This window comes from Mus caroli, unplaced genomic scaffold (genome assembly GCF_978045245.1).
Source record: "Mus caroli unplaced genomic scaffold, Mus_caroli_1 scaffold_13, whole genome shotgun sequence".
Taxonomy (NCBI): domain Eukaryota; kingdom Metazoa; phylum Chordata; class Mammalia; order Rodentia; family Muridae; genus Mus; species Mus caroli.
The window spans coordinates 24,982,879-25,001,731 of NW_028227268.1; the positions used below are offsets into that span (position 1 = coordinate 24,982,879).

Consider the following 18,853-nt stretch of genomic DNA (forward strand, 5'->3'; position numbering starts at 1 on the left):
GTCAGAACTCCTTCAGGACACTTCCCATGTCCCAGTGTTCCCAAAGAGCTGACTCAAAGATAGCTTGAATACTTCCTGGGCCCAGGAGGCCAGATGGCAACCCATTCAGAAGGAAGTGTAGAAGAAGGGTTGGACCCTGGGGGACATTCTGTTTTCCCCACTTCTCTCTCTGCTTCAGGAAACAGAAACTAGACCTTGATCTTCTAAACAGTTCTGCCATTCGTCCAGAGTACCCTACACAGTTGTTCAAATTGGAATTCTCCCAAAGTTTACCCAAGGTAGCAAAACAACTAGACCACTTAAGGGAGTAGCAACTGGGGTTGTGGGCAAGAGAAGGCTATAAGGCCATGTAGTTCAGGATGAAAGATGGGGCTGGAGAGATGGCTCCGTGGTTGAGAGCGCACGCTGCTCTTGCACAGGACCCAGGTTTGGATCTCAACAGCCAAGACAAATCGGCTTATAACCACTTGCGACTCCAGTTTGGGGGGTGGGGGGTGTTCCTCCAATTTCTTCTCTTGGTCTCTGAGGCTACCTACATTCATGTGCACATATCCCCACAGAGACAGACAGATAGAGAGACACACAGACATATACACACAAAATTAAAATAAATATTTAAAAGATGAAAACTAAACCAGAGGAAAACAAAGACAAAAATACGTGTCTGGAAAAAAGCCTCATAGGCCTAGACCTTGCCCCTCTCCCCACCCGTTTCCCTGACACATGGTCCCATGGAGGCCGGGCTGGGACATCTAAAACTCAGGATGTAGCTATGGCTGAACTTTATCTTCTGGTCCTCCTGCCTCCACTTCCTGGGGTCCAGGATCACAGGTGTGCAACACCATGGCCAATTTACTCAGAGGTCACAGAGTAAACTTCCTGTGTGCTAGGCCAGCACTCTGTCACCAACTACATCCCCAGCCCAGCCTTTGTCTTTCTGTGGGTACCTGTGGTGCTGGGAACTGAACCCTCAGGAATACTAAGCGAGTACCCTGCCACTAAGCCACACCCTCAGGGCAAGGGGCGTGTCTTTTGACCTGACTCTTCCGTTTCTGCTTTCCTACTTCTCATGTGTACCCTGACTGTTGGCTGACATAGCAACAGTCAGACACTCTGACATTTATGTCACGGCTGGTATCCAAAGTGACAACAGAGAACAGAGAAGGAGAGACGCTTTCTCAGGGCCCTCCCACCCTGGACAAGGTGTTCTTCCTTCCCGATGTCTCTGGAAGCCTCTCCCCATCTTCTGCCCCAGCTCTTGCCACGTCCAGGCCCCACCTCACTGCCTCCTCCTCCTTGTCTTTCTGTAGTCAGCAAGCGGACCCTCTTTTTAGTAAATGTAACTGGTGCCAAGGAGGAATCTCTGGTTCTCAAGCAAGAACCACTCTAACTCACTCAGATCTCTTCCCAGAGGAGCCTGGGAAAGAAAAGAGGTCCTGTTCAATCCGAATCCCAACCACTCTCAGAAAGAGTAGCGTTCCCCAGGGCTGGGAAGGGCACCTCGTGAGTACAAAGCCTCTTTCTTAGCCGTCCGCCCTCAGCTTGGCTCTCCTCTCCACCATCAGTTTAGGCTACCTTGCTTAAGCAGTGCGAGATGACAGGGTTGGTGTCAGATGATGTTTACCAGATGGAAACTAAGAAGGAGAAAAACTTATACAGAGGTTCCAGCTTGAGAGAGGGAGATGGGGTGAAGACAAGCAGGCTAATGTGGCAGAGCCGGCAGGGGCGTTAAAGACAACAGTGTAAGTCCCAGCCTCTAACCGGAGTGATACAGGTGCTGTTTAAGAGGTAGAAAGCCTCAAATGAGACCAAATGCCTGGTGAGAGAACCAGGAGTCTATATGCAAAAACGCTGAACAGGTACAGAGCCTCAGAGAAAAGCAACCGAATGCTCCACTTCTGGAAGAGAGTCGCCTAGTCTCCTTTGGGGGCCAGTGGCCCTCATTCCCACACTGAACCCTCCTACCTACCCAGCTCTCCTGCACCGGGTTTCTACAGCTGTACTGTTGTTCTGCAGCTGTGGTTACTTAACCCCACAGCTTCTGAGCTACGGCAGACTTCACTAACTGTGCACCCTAGAGCAATCCCACTGGGTCTGTTCCAGCTGGGAAGAGCATCGTTATCCCCATATTACTGTTATAAATAGCCACCTAGGAAAATAATAAAGAATGCTTGTTCTCGGCTCCTGTGGTTGGCTCCAGCTTATTGATACTGGTGGTTTTCTTTGTCAACAGAGGGACAGCAGACAGAGCAGTGCCTGCTCCAAGGCCTGCTCCCTGTACCTGATAGGACTTGGGATGCAGTGGTCCAGCTTATTCTCTGCCGTGCTAACAGATGCTCTCTGCCTTACTCTCCAAGCCAACCCTTCACATCTGGGCCCATTTGCTCAACTGGATTTGGTCCCAGAGGAAATGAAATTGCACTTATCCTTTGGCTTCCTGGTGGCAGCTATTGCTTAGTGGAGATTTAGGATTAGGCAGAGGCCCCCGTCAGATCCATGGCCATGGGATGAAATAGCTCATCTGAATCACTGTTTTTCATACATTCAAGAGAAATCAATGTTACCATTTACCTATTGAGTGAGTTCTTTTGTCTCTCTGCTTCTCTTTCCTGCTGGGATTAACTGCCTTCCTTCTTACTCCCCAGCGATGGCGATGGATCCAGCTCAAAGCGCTTATTTTGCCTTAATCCAGGGCTCAGGCAAATAGGATGTGTCCAAGCCTCACTTGGACAGTAATGCTGCAAAGTGATGCACATTTTAAGCCTGGAGAGTTGAGACTAAACAGGGTGAGACTGGCTGCCTCAGAATAGACACACACACACACACACACACACACACACACACACGCTGTTATGGAAACACCAGGGTAAAACTATCTGTGGTGCCAACTTAACAAAAATTCAATTCCTAGAATCCACACTAGAAGGCAAAATCTGTCCTCTGACCTCTGTCTGAAAGTTGGTTTGTGCACACATTCACACTCAAACACTCTTGCACATTTAATAAATAAATAAATGATAACTAATAACATTGATTAATAAATGATAACATCCCCCACTAAGGCCTCTCCTGTTTGCAGCTTCTCTGAGAAGGCAGGTTTGGAAAAACGACAGGTCATTTATTTCTGACCCAACTCCTGCTTCTTTTACCCTACTCTAGACAGACTAACTCTGACCTGAAGTGACAAAGAAAATTTTAGTCTGGAGAAAAATTAAGTATGAGAACTTAGGCTCTCATTTTTACTGTGTTGTTGAACCTAGAGCCTCATACACACAGAAACCAAACCAAACCAAACCAAACCAAACCAAGCCACTCTACCTACTAAGCTGTATCTCCAGCAGGCCCTGTTTTTAAACAAGAACTCAAAAGCACTGTGAAGCAAGCCTGTGGCTGGAAAAGTAAGATTCCCCTTGTCGTGCCCAGATATCCCAGGACACTGAGCATCAACCCCCGACCCTCTTCTCCAATCAGCCCCAGCGGAACAAGGACTAGGCTGCTGCACTGCAAGCTGGTCCTGGGCTGGAAGGCATAGCCAGCATCTTTGTGAGGTACAAGAAATCAGGACCGAATCTTACTGATTTCCCCTAAGAACCAACCCTGGCTTGTCCTTGCTTCCTCCTAAACTTCCTGCAGCCACCCAGTGTTCTTTTCTCTTTAAGATAGGATCTCACTGGGCTGGAGAGATGGCTCAGTGGTTAAGAGCACTGGCTGTTCTTCCAGAGGTTCTGAGCTCATTTCCCAACAACCACATGGTGGCTCACAACCATCTGTAATGGGCTCTGATGACCTCTTTTGACACACAGATGTACATGCAGTTAGAGCACTCATACATTAAATAAATAAATCTTTAAAAAAAAACAAACAAACAATCTCACTGTATAGCCCTGGCTCTCCTGGAACTCCTCATATAGACTAGGTTAGCCTTGAACCCATAGATCCACCTGCCTCTGCCTGAATGCTGGTACTCTTCCTTGGTAGTCTAGTCTAGCTGGGCTACAAGTCCAATACCTAACAATGAAATGCAGGCTGGGCATGGTAGTTCACACCTTCCAAGAGAAGGATCACTGCATGTTTAAGGCAAGCCCGGGCTACATTTATCAAATTTCAGGCCTTATCTCAAACAAAACAGAATGCATAAAAGCTGAAGGACAGTCAGGCTTGTTAGTGCACGCCTTTACTTCCAGCACTCAAGAGGCAGAGGCAAGCAGATTCCTCAGTTCAAGGCCAGCCTGGTCCAGGACAGAGAAACTCTGTCTGTGGCAGGGGTGGGAGTGGGGAGCTAAAGAACAATCCCCCCCACACACTTTGATTTATATATAAAATAAGATAAAGCAATTTTAAGCTGGGTATGGTGTAGCACTCCTTTAATCTCAGGCAAAGGGGGAGGGAGGGAGGGAGGCAGATCTCTATAAGGGAGGCTAGCCTGGTATACAAAGCAAGTTACAGGGATGCTACACAGAGAAACTTGAAGAAAAAAAATTAAAACACCTATATTAAAGAGATCTTTTAAAGTAGTATTCTGGGATGGAAAGATGGCTCAGTAGCTAAGAATACTTGTTATAGGCTGGAGATGGTTCAGTGGGTAAGAACACTGACTGCTCTTCCAAAGGTCCTGAGTTCAGTTCCCAGGAACCACATGGTGACTCACAACCGTCTGGAATGGGATCCTCTTCTGGTGTGTCTGAAGACAGTGACAGTGTACTCAGACACATAAAATAAATAAATCGCCAAAAAAAAAAGAATACCTGTTGCTCTTGTAGAAGACACAGATCCAGTTCCTAGCACCTACGTGGTGGTTCACAACCATCCATAACTCTAGTTCCAGGGGATCTGACACCCTCTTTGAACCTCCAAGGGCACCAGCCATGCGTGTAGTACATAAACACAGATGCAGACAGAACACTCAGACAGAAGATTAAGTGACTTTTAAACTGTGTGTCGCCAAGGATGGTATCTAGCTCCTGGTCCTCCTCTTGCCCCAACTTCCCACGTGGCAGGACTGTAGCAGGGTGCCCCAGTTTGTAGACACTCTAAGGTCTTTCCATCTAGGGTTCCTGGAAGCCGCATCACTCATAACCACACTGCTTTCCCATGCCTGACATCACGGACCCGCTCCGTCCCAGTCTGAACCAAGGAAAATGTACAGGACACACAGTTTATCCAACTCTTTGACAGTATTTTATTCCAAATGCTGACTCGGACTAGAATTAGAAAAAAGAAAGCTGTGGGTCTAATGCCACAGTTTGCTGCTGCTGGGAAAAGCCCAGCGTCGCGTTTGCTCTCTCTGCTGCTGCTTCTCATTTCACCTCAGAAGCTGAACATGGCTGTAAACAGAAGATGCTCCAAGGCGGGTCACCCCAGCCACCACCCGGCCACACAATCAGCCATGACTGTGAGGGGTTTGGGGGGCTGCTGACCCAGGCAGGACAGGAGACAGCATGGAGTCTTCGGGGTACAGGTGACTTTGCAGCCCCATCCGAACACCTCAAGAGTCTTTTTGTCTTTTTCCTTTTTTTTCTTTTTGTTTTTGTTTTTTCTGAGACAGGGTTTCTCTGTGTAGCACTGGTTGTCCTGCAACTTGCTCTGTAGACCAGGCTGGCCTTGAACTCACAGAAATCCACCTGCCTCTGCCTGCTGAGTGCTGGGATTAAAGGTGTTCACCACAACTGCTAGGCTCCTCAGGAGTCATTCACGCCATCAGGCTAGCTGAGGCTTCTGGGCCTCCCCCTGTTTCTCTTCGTACTCCTCGCAGGGCTTCAGTTGAGGACCAGGAATCATCAAGGTCTGAAAAGAACAGGAGGAACTCAAGTTACCTACCAATCCCGCCTACTTTTACCCAGGATGTCCTCCTCCGCAGCAGCATCCAGGGAAAGTTCCCCTTCCCTAGAGCTGCATCACTCCGTCTCGCCACTAGGTGGAGCCCGAGAAGAGCGTTTGAGCTTGACAAGGCTATCTACACACAGCTTCAAGTTTGCTCTTAGAGCATGCAAGCAGCCTTTCTTACCTTGAGGATGGGCTGCTTAGGGGGCGCCCACGCGGGCACAATCTTGGCATGCATTCTCCAGCTCCCATACGGGTTCATCAAGTGTCTTTCAAACACCACATACTCCAGGACATCCTTGGGTACATCTTCCTGTCCATACATCAATCTGCCAAACCGATCATAAATGGCCAAAGTCTGCAGTGAGGAAATAAAATCTGGCCTGTCAGAGGATTTTGTCTTATTTTATTTTGCCATACAATTGTTTTTGAAACAATCTTAACAAAAAATTTTTAATTAAAGAAAATTAAAAAATTATTTAAGATTCTTAATTTAGGGGGCTGGCGAGATGGCTCAGTGGGTAAGAGCACCCGACTGCTCTTCTGAAGGTCCAGAGTTCAAATCCCAGCAACCACATGGTGGCTCACAACCATCCGTAACGAGATCTGACGCCCTCTTCTGGTGCATCTGAAGACAGCTACAGTGAACTTACATATAATCAATAAATAAATCTTTAAAAAAAAAAAAAAGATTCTTAATTTAGAACCAATCAGTTGTTGACATATTGTTCCTCAAGGTCCCCTGAGATCACTTAGCCTGCAATCCTATTTTGCCCCAAGCCTGCTTAAGTTTCACTAGCCTTTAAGAGAACAATGTAATTCATGTCTTGGACTTCCCATATAATCTGCTTTTTTTTGTTTGTTTTGTTTTGGTTTTTCGAGACAGGGTTTCTCTGTGTAGCTCTGGCTGTCCTGGAATTCACTCTGTAGACCAGGCCGGCCTCGAACTCAGAAATCCGCCTGCCTCTGCCTCAACCTAGGCTAACACATAGTTATGTACCATGCCCCTGACCCAGAATACTGTATACGTACACGTATGCTGTGGTAATGATTTACTGAATGCAACCGTATACAACAAATACCCCCAGATACCCTAGAAGGAACCTTGATAACATGTCTGCTCTACCATTTACTTTTCTGAGTGCTTCAGGGTCAGCTGGGGTCAGCAAAGTTTGTTCCCTTGTAAAACTCTGTTAAAGATCTCTCTCAAGACTCCATCATCTCCTTTCTATACCATTTTCTGTGCTATTCAATAAATACAGAGTAAAGCCCTTTGTCAGGGACAGACACGGTGGCTGTCAGACATCAGCTGGCATACAGGAAGGCACAGACACATTCAACAGATAGACCATAGACAGGCCAGGAACCAAGTAGAGAATTCCAACCTGGGATTGCTTGTTCTTGATCATACTCTCCAGGAGGAAGCCTGAGATCTCACTGCTTAGATCTCACCGATGCTTTCTGGTATCCCTGAGGCTGTCTTTACTGTACTTCACACGGAGTAAAGAAAGGCCGGAGCGAACAGTGACCCTACCTGCCGAGTGTGTAGGCGCACGGTGACCTGGCCATACATGTTGCTCTGGTTCACCAGGCCTGAAAAACGGACATGAACCACTTGGGCTGGCTCTAGAGATTCCACAAAGCCCCAGCGTACAGTCTTGTACTTGAGGTCCCAGACCATGTCCTGAGGGAGAAGAAAAGAGTTCACTGGGGTTCCCCTCCTGTGAGGCACTGCCCAGACATTGCTGCAACCAACAGGAAGTGCCTCCATTCTTTCTCCCATTTTAGGGGTGGGAATGGAGTGGAGACAGGGTCTCAGTCTGTAACCAGTAGAACCTCTGATTCCGTCTTTCAAGCACTAGAATTATAGATGAAAGCCAGTAGGCTCAGCTCTCTGCCCAAGTTGCTATGAATTTATTTTTAATTTTCTATTTTATGTTTTTATGCACATAGATGTTTTGCTTGCAATAAATGTCTGTGTATCAAGTGCATCCCTGGTTTTCGTGGAAGTCAGAAGAGGGTGTTAGAGGCCCTGGAACTGGAATTGCAGGCAGTTGTGAGGTGCTGTGAATTGAATCTATATTCCTTTGGAAATTAGTTAGTGCTTTTTAACTACTGAGACAATCCTCAAACTACTCACTGTGTTTTTAACTTTTCCATTTTTTTAAAACTTGTGTGTGTGTGTGTGTGTTGTGTATGCTGCATGTATCTATGTTCCCACCAACACTATGGTGTGGGGTTCCCTGAGGCTGGACCTACAGGCATTGTGAACCACCTGACTGACATAGGTGCTGGGACCACTGTCTGAAACCCCTGTTCCAGGGAATCTAACACCCTCCCACAGACATATATGCAGGCAAAACACCAATGCATATTAAAAATAGATAGATAGATAGATAGATAGATAGATAGATAGATAGATAGATAGATCGATCAATAAATAATTAAGTAAATAAGGCTAGAGGGATGGCTCAGTGGTTAAGAGCGCTGGCTGCTCTTCCAGAGGTTCTGAGTTTAATTTCTAGCAACCACATGGTGGCTCACAACCATCTGTAATGGGATCGGATGCCCTCTTCTGCTGTGTCTGAAGATAGTGACAGTGTACTCACATAAAATAAATAAATCTTTTTTATTAATTGATTAATTAAAGAGAAAATTATATTTTAAAAAATAGGGGAAGGAAGAAAGAAAATAAGACTTCCCTTCCAAAGCCAGGGAACTGGCATATAAATGCAATCTTAGTATCAGGGAGGCTGAGGCAGGAGGACTATTAATTGGTCATAGTGAGACTCTGCCCCATCCCACCACCACTACCACCACCCCAAAAAAGGAGAAAAAGAAAGAGGAAAACAGCAACAAGGGCTGGAGAGATGGCTCAGCAGTTAAGAGCACTGACTGCTCTTCTGGAGGTCCTGAGTTCAAATCCCAGCAACCATATGGTGGCTCACAGCCATCTGTAATGAGATCTGATGCCCTCTTCTGGTGTGTCTGAAGTCAGCTACAGTGTACTTATGTATAATAAGTAAATCTTTAACAAAAAGCAGCAACAAAAGGGAGCCCAGCAGCGGTGTCTAGACTTCACCTGTTCAGCCATCCTATCTTTCTAAGAATGAAAACCTACCGGAAAACAGTGTTCAGTTACCAAGGTATGAAGACGGTCATGGTCTGAGCTAGAAAAGAGAGAGAGAGAGAAAGTTTTATCATTGATTCCTACTTTATGGTACCTTCTGTAAAACCTGAAAACGGGCTGAAAAGAAGGCTCGGTGACTAAAGGAGCCTGCCACCAAGCCTGCAGGCAGCGTTCAGTTCCCAGAACCACAGGAAAAAAACTGACCCTTCAGGGGCTGGAGAGATGGCTCCACAGCTAAGAGCACTGTCTGCTCTTCCAGAGGACGTGGGTTTGAATCCTAGCACCTACTTGGTGGCTCACAACCATCTGTTCTAGGGTGCCCTCTTCTGGACTCCAAAGACAATGCATGCAAATGGTATACAGATATGCAAGTAAAACACTTATACATAATATATGCATAAATAAATCATTAAAAAACAAAACAAAACTGATTCCTGAAAATGTCCTCTGACCTCTACATGTGTGTCATCTGTATTCCTACTCACATATATACCAACAAATAAAGTATAAGGAGAGAAAAACTTTTTTTTTTAAAGTTGAAAATGGTAGTAGTACAAGCCTTTAATCACTTAGATGCCAGAGGCAGGCAGATCTCTGAGTTTGAAATCAGCCTGTTCTACAGAGTGAGTTCTAGGATTCAAGGCTACACAAAAAAAAAAACCTATCTTAAGAAAGGAAAAAAAAATTTATTTTTAATTTAAAAATGGTCCTGAAGATAAGAGAAATAGTTCATCTATTCAAACGTTTTCTGTATATGTAAGCCATAGAATATGTTAACTTGTGAATTATCACAAAACTTTGACATTTAATAGCAATTAATACTTTATATTTCTGGAGCAGGAAGAAATTTCTCTGAAATCACATCTTTTTGTTTGTTTGTTTGTTTGTTTTTCAAGACAGGATTTCTCTGTGTATCCCTAACTGTCCTAGAAATTATTCTGTAGACTAGGTTGGCCTCAAACTTAGAGATCTGCCTGCCTCTGCTGGGATTAAGGGCATGTGCCACCAGACGCCCAGTCAAAGATCACATCTTTTAGGTGGGCAAGGATATCCACTAAGACTTAGAGCTGATAATTGCTCTGCACTGGTAGAGGGAACATAGTCCAACACTCTACAAGAATTAAAAGTTCTTTATCTCTGCAGCGGTGCCAATGAGCAGCCTCATCATACACTGTCAACTTTGACTCATAAAGCACGGCCATGTGTCTTTTCTGACCTCTTCTCCCCATCTCTGGGCTTCTGAAGTGCAGGACGCTGGACTTAAATGCTATGTCTCTCCAGAGAGTCCTGAATCACCAAGGAAGGAGTGGAAAGCCAGCCCACCAGGACACAGATGAAGGGCTTTCTCTGCTCAGATCTCAGTGTGAAGTGAAAATGAAAACTGAAGAGAGGAAAGAAACGAGACAGCCTCCTCCCCTGGGCAGGGATTGTCACAGATGAGAGTGCACAGCGACCATGGCAGTCCTCTGGGCATGGTGGGACCATCATGTCCATGAGCTCACAGCAGCTGGGACTGCAGCATAAAATCCAGCCAGTTGTCAGGCAGTGGTGGCACACGTGCTTAATCCCAGCACTCGGGAGGCAGAGGCAGGTGGATTTCTGAGTTCGAGGCCAGCCTGGTCTACAAAGTGAGTTCCAGGACAGCCAGGGCTATACAGAGAAACCCTGTCTCAAAAAACAAAAAACAAAAAATAACAACAACAACAAAAAAATCCAGCCAGTCACCATTCTGAAACAGCTTAGGGAGGAGCTTGGAAGCTCCATCCCTAACTGAGGAGCCAGGGAGAGAGACTGAGTCTCCTTTAAAGTAGGTCAACTACACTGCAGTGCCCAGCCCTAGACTCATGCACACACATGAGCAGTACAAGCTGAACTTGGCGGGTTATCCAGAAATGGGGTGTGGACCTGAGAGGAGCTAGAAAGACCAGTGGGGGATGAACATGGCCCAATCCTCAAAGCATTAATAAAAACTTAAAAAAAAAAAAAAAAAAAAGGAAAACCAGGGGCTGGAGAGATGGCTCAGAGGGTAAGAGCACTGACTGTTCTTCCAGAGGTCCTGAGTTCAAATCCCAGCAACCACATGGTAGCTTACAACCATCTGTAATGGGATCTGATGCCTTCTTCTGTTGTATCTGAAGACAGCTACAGTGTACTTTTAAAACATATATTTAAAACTGTAAAAAAAAAAAAGTTGAAGGAAAGGCTGGGCTGCATCCTGAGCTCCGCCTCCTGAAAGTAAAAGCCAGCAGTGGGATACACCCATAGTCCTAGCAGGTGGGAGACAGAGGCAGGTGAACACTGTGAGTTCGAGGCCAGCCTGGTCTACAAAGAGAGTACAGGACAGCTGAGGCACACAGAGAAACCCTGTCTCAAACAACAGAGAAACCCTGTCTCAAACAACAACAGCAACAGCAACAGCAAAGACTATGGGGAAGCAGGGAGACAAGAACCACCGTCTTCCGATAGTGCTTCTCACTCAGACGTTCTAGATTCCTTACCTGAAGACAAAAGGGGGAGGGGGACGTGCCTAGAACAGCCGCGGAAGAGACTGAGTGCACATAAGATGGGGCTGGGGTGTCTACTTACTTGTTTAGACAAAGGTGAGCTTCAATGAAAATATCCTTAGCTTTTTCAGGGAAGTCTTTCGTTTTAAAATTAGCATCAAATTCTCTTATCTTTCGGATTCTGTAAAATTGAAGCAAGAAAATCATCCTAAAGATGATGTCACAGCAGATAAAGGTGCGAACCACCAACCCATACAACCAGAGTTCAATTTTAGGAACTCACATGGTAGAAGGAAAAGACTGACTCCCACAAGCTGTCCTGACCTCCACATTTGTGCTGTGTGAGGAGTGAGTACACATACACAAACAAACAAATAAATAAACTGCAATAAAGTTATGAAATCTTCATATAATCTCCATAACTCACAGTTCACACTAATCCCCCATGTCCATCTTCCCATTTAATGATTACTGTCTGAATGTGTCTAGACTATAAATTCAACTCTCCGTTACAACAAATGTAAAGAAAGAACAAGCAGGCAGGGTGCTGAGGTGCATGGGTGGTGCCTTGAAGAGGGGAGGCAGCAGGGCCGTGGGAGCACAGCCTTTAATCTCAGGAGGCAGAGGCAGGCAGATCTCTATGAGTACAAATCTAAGCTGGTCTACATAGTGAGTTCCAGGCCAGCCATGGCTACATAGTAAGACTCTCCCCAAAAAATAAAACAAGCTGGGTGTGGTGGCGCACGCCTCTAATCATAGCACTAGGGAGGCAGAGGCAGGGGTTCTCTGAGTTTGAGGTCAGCCTGGTCTATAGAGCAAATTCTAGGACAGCCATAGGCAGAGAAACTCTGTTCTGAAAATAAATAAATAAATAAATAAATAAATAAATAAATAAATGTAAAAACAAAGAAAAAATAAAGCAACAAAAAGTCAATCTTAATAAACCAAGTCAAGATGCTAGGAACACCATCACTCAAGAAGCTGAGAAAAAAGGAGTGCCAAGTTCAAGGACAGCCTGGACTATATAGCAAGACCTTGACTCTAGGGTCCAGAGAGATGGCTCAGTGGTTAAGAACATTTGCTGCTCTGGCAAAGGAGTGGGTTTGGTTCCCAGTACTGATATATGACAGCTCAAAGCCACTTTTAACTCTAGCTTTAAGAGATCGGATGCCTTCTTTTGGCCTCCACAGGCACAGCACACATGTGATACACTTACATAAAGGCAAAAGTCATAAAAATGGAGAGAGGAAAATCAATATGATATAGCATATCACACAATAAGAATTAAATATCGCATGTTTTTCTCAGCCTAGAATATTGAAGCCTAATTGTCTCAGACACGTACGCCAGCTGTGATGCCACATTCTTTCTCAATCGCTCAGTTCTCTGCGTCAATCCTTCCTTTGAAAGAGATGACATTCGAGCATCACCCTCTGGTGGAACATAGGGATCAAATATACCAGCTGTGAGGAGAGAAGAAAATTAAGAAACCATTGAAAGACTGAGACATCATCTTGTGGTCATACAAAGTGGACTAATCAGGTAGACTTGCACACAGAGGAAACTTTGTGACACTGGTGCAAGTACCAGGAACTAAGTACTGCACTATTGGGACATCTTTTGTTCTGTTGAGGGAAAAAAGGAAGAAAAAAAACAAGAAGGGGGGGGGGGGGCTGGAGAGATGGCTCAGTGGTTAGGAGCATTGACTGCTCTTACAGGGGTCCTGAGTTCAATTCCCAGCAACCACATGGTGGCTCACAACCATCTGTAATGGGATCCTATGCCCTCTTCTGGTGTGTCTGAAGGCAGCTACAGTGTACTCATATATAAAATAAATAAATCTTAAAAAAAAAAAAAAAAAGAAGAAGAAAAGAAAGAGTACTTTAACTTCTCCTAGAGTCTGTTTCTACTTCTACAAACTAGAGAAATTTCATTCTTTCTAGAAGTGTAAAAACAAGATCAAAGCCGGGCGTGGTGGCGCACGCCTTTAATCCCAGCACTCGGGAGGCAGAGGCAGGCGGATTTCTGAGTTCGAGGCTAGCCTGGTCTACAAAGTGAGTTCCAGGACAGCCAGGGCTATACAGAGAAACCCTGTCTCGAAAAACCAAAAAAAAAAAAAAAAACAAAAAACAAGATCAAAAGATGACCTCATGGGGCTGTTGAGATGGCTCAGCGGGGAAGAGCACTGACTGCTCTTCTAAAGGTCCTGAGTTCAAATCCCAGCAACCACATAGTGGCTCACAACCACCCATAACGAGATCTGATGCCTTCTGGTGTGTCTGAAGACAGCAACAGTGTACTTATTTATTTTATTTATTTATTTATTTATTTATTTTTTGAGACAGGGTTTCTCTGTGTAGCCCTGGCTGTCCTGGAACTCACTTTGTAGACCAGACTGGCCTCGAACTCAGAAATCCGCCTGCCTCTGCCTCCCAAGTGCTGGGATTAAAGGCGTGCGCCACCACGCCCGGTTTATTTTTATTTTCAATTGAAGATTATATTATCTTATACCCAATGTTCCCAAAATTTGACTAGAAAAATTGTTCAAGTTATCCATAATTTCAGCAAAGTGCTATGATACATAATTGACTTACAAGATTTACCAGGCTTTTTTATAAAGATTTATTTATTTATTTAATGTGTGTGAGTACGCTGTAGCTGTACAAATGGTTGTGAGCCTTCATGTGGTTGTTGGGTATTGAATTTAAGACCTCTGCTCACTCCAGTCAGCCCCACTCATTCCTGTCAACTCCACTTGCTCAGTCTCTGCTCACTCTGGCCCAAAGATTTATTTACTATTATACATAAGTACACTGTAGCTGACTTCAGATACACCAGAAGAGGACGTCAGATCTCATTAAGGGTAGTTGTGAGCCACCATGTGGTTGCTGGAATATGAACTCAGGACCTTTGGAAGAACAGTCAGTGCTCTTACCCGCAGATCTATCTTGCCAGCCCAAAATTTACCAGTCTTTTTTTTTTTTTTTTTTTTTGATTTTTGAGACAGGGTTTTTCCGTATAGCCCTGGCTGTCCTGGAACTCACTTTATAGACCAGGCCGGCCTCGAACTCAGAAATCCGCCTGCCTCTGCCTCCCGAGTGCTGGGATTAAAGGTGTGCGCCACCACGCCCAACTTAATTTACCAGTCTTAATACATATGAGTAACAAGCATGTGAGAAAGAGATCATGGGTACACTCTTCTTTCTAGATTCTCAAATAAAATATTTAGGATATACACAATAAAAGAGGTAAAAAAAAAAACCTACAACGAAAACTTTAAATGTGTAAAGAAAGAGATTAAGAAACATACTAGAATTTGAAGATCTCACAAGCATATAGCTTGGTAGAATTAATATTGTGAAAAAAGACCTTCCTACCAAAACAATTTACTGATTCAGTGAAATCACAATCAACATCCTAATCTCATTCTTCACATAAATAGAAAGAAAATCCTCAATTTTATGTGGAACAACAAAAGACCCAGAAAAACCAGTTAGTCCTAGATAAGTGTTTGTTTGCATGCATTCTGTTCATTTTAAGTGGTAAGTGTACCTGTCTAAGACCCTAACTTTTATACATCTGTTTCTATTGAATCGATTTTGTTTGATATTATAATGGCTACTCCAGCTTGTTTCTTGGGACCATTTGCTTGGAAAATTGTTTTCCAGCCTTTTACTCTGACGTAGTGTCTGTCTTTGTCACTGTTTCCTGTGTGCAGCAAAATGCTGGGTCCTGACTATGTATCCAGTCTGTTAGTCTACATCTTTTCATTGGGGAGTTGAGTCCATTGATGTTAAGAGAGATTAAGGAAAAGTGATTGTTACTTCCTGTTATCTTTGTTGTTAGAGGTGGAATTATGTTTGTGTCGTTATCTTCTTTTGGGTTTGTTCAAAAATTACTTTCTTGCTTTTTCTAGGGTGTGGTTTCCCTCCTTGTATTGGTATTTTCCATCAATTATCCTTTGTAGGGCTAGATTTGTGGAAGATACAGTGTAAATTTGGTTTTCTCATAGAATATCTTTTCTTCATCTATGGTAATTGAGAGTTTTGCTGGGTATAGTAGCCTGGGCTGGCATTTGTGTTCTCTCAGGGTCTGTATCACATCTGCCCAGGATCTTCTAGCTTTCATAGTCTCTGGTGAAAAGTCTGGTGTAATTCTGATAGGTCTGCCTTTATATGTTACTTGACCTTTTTCCCTTACTGCTTTTAATAATCTTTCTTTGTTTTGTGCATTTGGTGTTTTGACTATTATGTGATGGGAAGAATTTCTTTTCTGGTCCAGTCTATTTGGAGTTCTGTAGGCTTCTTGTATGTTTGTGGGCATCTCTTTCTTTAGGTTAGGGAAGTTTTCTTCTATAATTTTGTTGAAGGTATTTACTGTCCCTTTATGTTGGGAATCTTCGCTCTCTTCTATACCTATTATCCTTAGATTTCGTCTTCTCATTGCGTCCTATATTTCCTGGATGTTTTGTGTTAGGAGCTTTTTGCTTTTTGCATTTTCTTTGACTGTTGTGTCAATGTTTTCTATGGTATCTTCTGCACCTGAGATTCTCTCTTCTATCTCTTGTATTCTGTTGGTGATGCTTGCATATATGACTCCTGATCTCTTTCCTAGGTTTTCTAATTCCAGGGTTGTCTCCCTTTGTGGTTTCTTTATTGTTTCTATTTCCATTTTTAGATCTTGGATGGTTTTGTTCATTTCCTTCGTCTGTTTGATTATATTTTCCTGTAATTCTTTTTTTTTTTTTTTTTGGTTTTTCGAGACAGGGTTTCTCTGTATAGCCCTGGCTGTCCTGGAACTCACTTTGTAGACCAGGCTGGCCTCAAACTCAGAAATCCACCTGTCTCTGCCTCCCAAGTGCTGGGATTAAAGGTGTGCGCCACCACAGCCAGCTCTTTGTTTGTTTATTTATTTATTTATTTATTTATTTTTAATGCTTATGTTCTTACACTTGCCTCCTGCCATCTGGTTATTGCTAGTGCTACCTGCCCTCGATATATCTGACTGGAGCCTGTCCTTCCTGTGATTCTGGTTGTGTCAGAACTCCTGAGTCCAGCTGTCTCTGTGATCCTGGGATTCTGGGATCCTGTGATCCTGGGCGTGTTAGAGAGCCTGGGAGTGGAGCTTCCTCTGGGTGTTGTGAGACTGGCTGCAGAGTTCAGGCCCCACTTATTTATAATAATAAATAAATCTTTGGGCCTGAGCAAGTGGGGTTGACTGGAGTGAGCAGAGGTCCTAAATTCAATTCCTAACAACCACATAAAGGCTCACAACTATCTGTACAGGTACAGTTTACTCATACACATAAAATAAATAAATAAATCTTTTAAAAAAAAAAAGATGACCTCATGAGCAGGATTAGAAGTACAGCCCTAGGTCTCAGCTACTATTTATGTAGGAGGATCCACCTGTGTCAAAGGCAAAAGGAAAGGGAGAACAGGGGTGCATAGCTCAGCGGTAGACTGCTTGTTTAGTTCTATATCTAACCCCAAGTTCTGTAAAAACAAAACAAAATTGACTTTATGAAATATAGTTTACAAAAGTAAATCATTACTGAGGGTGAACTTGGTGGTTAATTTTTTTTTAATCTTTCTAAAAAAGATTTACTTATATGAGTACACACTATAGCTGTCTTCAGACACACACCTGAAGAGGGCACTGGATCCCATTACAGATGGTTGTGAGCCACTAATGGTAGTGAGGTTTCTGGGAATTGAACTCAGTACTTCTGGAAGAGCAGTCAGTACTCTTACCCACTAAGTCATATCTCCAGCCCCACTTAGTGGTTAATTTATTGCTGTCAATCAGAGTCTAAAGCATACACCAGACCCCTGACAGTAGAGAACTGAATCAGGATCCCAGAAATGGTTCCTTACCTGTACAGGCCAAATGTATAGGGCGCTCCAACCGTTCTTGTGGAATGACCAATCCTGCTTTCCTGGCATACTCCAAAAACTCCTTCTCTGTTTTGTACTTGGGTTCAGGAGTTGGGGGTCTAAAACGACTTTTGGTTTTAACTTGAACTACAGTTGTGGACCGAGTCACCAGAATGGGCTGGGAGATGAAAAAAAAAAGTTAGCTTATAGGTGATTTGGAAAGAATAAATCTATCTTGAGCAAACTGTATGCAAAGTCTTATAGAAAGACATCCCATTAAAGAATGCTTCAGGAGTTATGAAAAGAAACGATATTGCTTTTTGAACACCTAGGGATGGCTTTTGCCACAAGCCAATTAATAACCTGTATTAACATCAGTCAAGAGTAAAAACTTTCCTTTAATACATTCTGCAGTACTACTGTATACAGAGATGATTAAAGCAGAGGTCCTAGTGCCAAAGAACTTTGAGTTTCATAGTAAACCTCACTTAACCTGTTTCTGAAAAGAGTGGAATGCTATTACTAAAGCATTAAACAAGATCTCCCTGACATTTCCCCCACACTTCTGTTTTGCTTTTTCAGAAGCAAATTGCTTCTAGCTCCTAACTGACCAATAAACTTTTATGAAGTCAGGTGACCTTTTCCCTCCAGGATAAGACAAAACCCCTATCCTTCCCAAAAAATTTTTAAGAATGTGAAAGAGCTGGTTCATCTTCCAAGCCATTACTTTCCTTTTAACATCTTCTCTCCAAAGACTAGAATTAATGTAGAGAAACTTAATGCTCAGCCTCGTCTAAGCTGTCTAGAGAGACTTGGGGGTGGAGGGGGATCACATACACCTCAAATTCTTCTCCAGATGAAGTCTGACTCGTATCGTCCAAACTCAGCAAAGCCCACAGTATGATTATTCCCCTCTACTCTATCCTCCTCTTTGTGTCCCTAAAAATTTCATTCACTTCACTTCTACCCACCTGCCGAGACCACCATCCCAAAGTCCTGTATAAGGAGGACAAGCCCCGAGGTACGGGGGCCGCCATTTTGCTCGCGCAAAGGCCGCCGGGATGCTAGCTTAGCCGCAGATCACCGAGCCCGAGAAAAGGCGCAGAGGGCGGAGCGAGCTGGGGAGTGGAATTTTCCAGGGCGCGCGCCCTAGGCCGAAAGGTGAGTCGCGCGCACGCGCACGCTCTCCATGGGGAGGGGCGCGCGGGCACGCGCAGTGGGTTCGCGCGTGCGCAATGAAACCATTTTGGAAGTAGGGTAAACCGCACGGCTGTCACGCGCCAGTCGGAGACTGGGGTAGAGCCAACTGCGCCTGCGCAGGAGGCTTCTGTGGGACTCAGGGTGCTGCATTCCTGGTTCCTTAGCACATTGTTACACCTTATTTACATTCGGTGAAAAAAACGAAAAAGTGCTTCCCTCTAAAATCAGAGGTCTTTAAGATAAGTGTTTTCTTTCATTACAAGGAATTCACTGGAGGTATTTAGGGCGAAAATGATAGTTTCTGGGTGTGTTTCTGACCTCAA

At 44.2% G+C, this 18,853-nt stretch overlaps 1 protein-coding gene across 1 annotated transcript; it reads right to left on the bottom strand.

Moving 5' to 3' along the window:
- Positions 1-4,798: 4,798 nt before the first annotated feature.
- On the bottom strand, positions 4,799-18,412 carry Mrpl45 (mitochondrial ribosomal protein L45). Its single transcript, XM_021177214.2, has 8 exons — positions 18,302-18,412; positions 17,331-17,508; positions 12,800-12,917; positions 11,537-11,635; positions 8,942-8,990; positions 7,355-7,504; positions 6,005-6,178; positions 4,799-5,784 (listed from the first exon to the last, which is right to left on the bottom strand). Exons 1-8 carry the CDS (start codon positions 18,365-18,367, stop codon positions 5,698-5,700), a joined length of 921 nt encoding a protein of 306 aa, XP_021032873.2. The 5' UTR covers positions 18,368-18,412; the 3' UTR covers positions 4,799-5,697.
- Between the last annotated feature and the right edge of the window lie 441 nt (positions 18,413-18,853).

Excerpts from the sequence above, each read along its gene's own strand:
- Mrpl45 (XM_021177214.2), bottom strand. The coding sequence starts at position 18,367 with ATGGCGGCCCCCGTACCTCGGGGCTTGTCCTCCTTATACAGGACTTTG. Across the intron at positions 11,636-12,799 it reads AATGTGGCATCACAGCTGGC|AATCCGAAAGATAAGAGAAT; the intron begins GTACGTGTCTGA and ends TCAATTTTACAG. Across the intron at positions 7,505-8,941 it reads TAACTGAACACTGTTTTCCG|GACATGGTCTGGGACCTCAA; the intron begins GTAGGTTTTCAT and ends CTTCTCCCTCAG.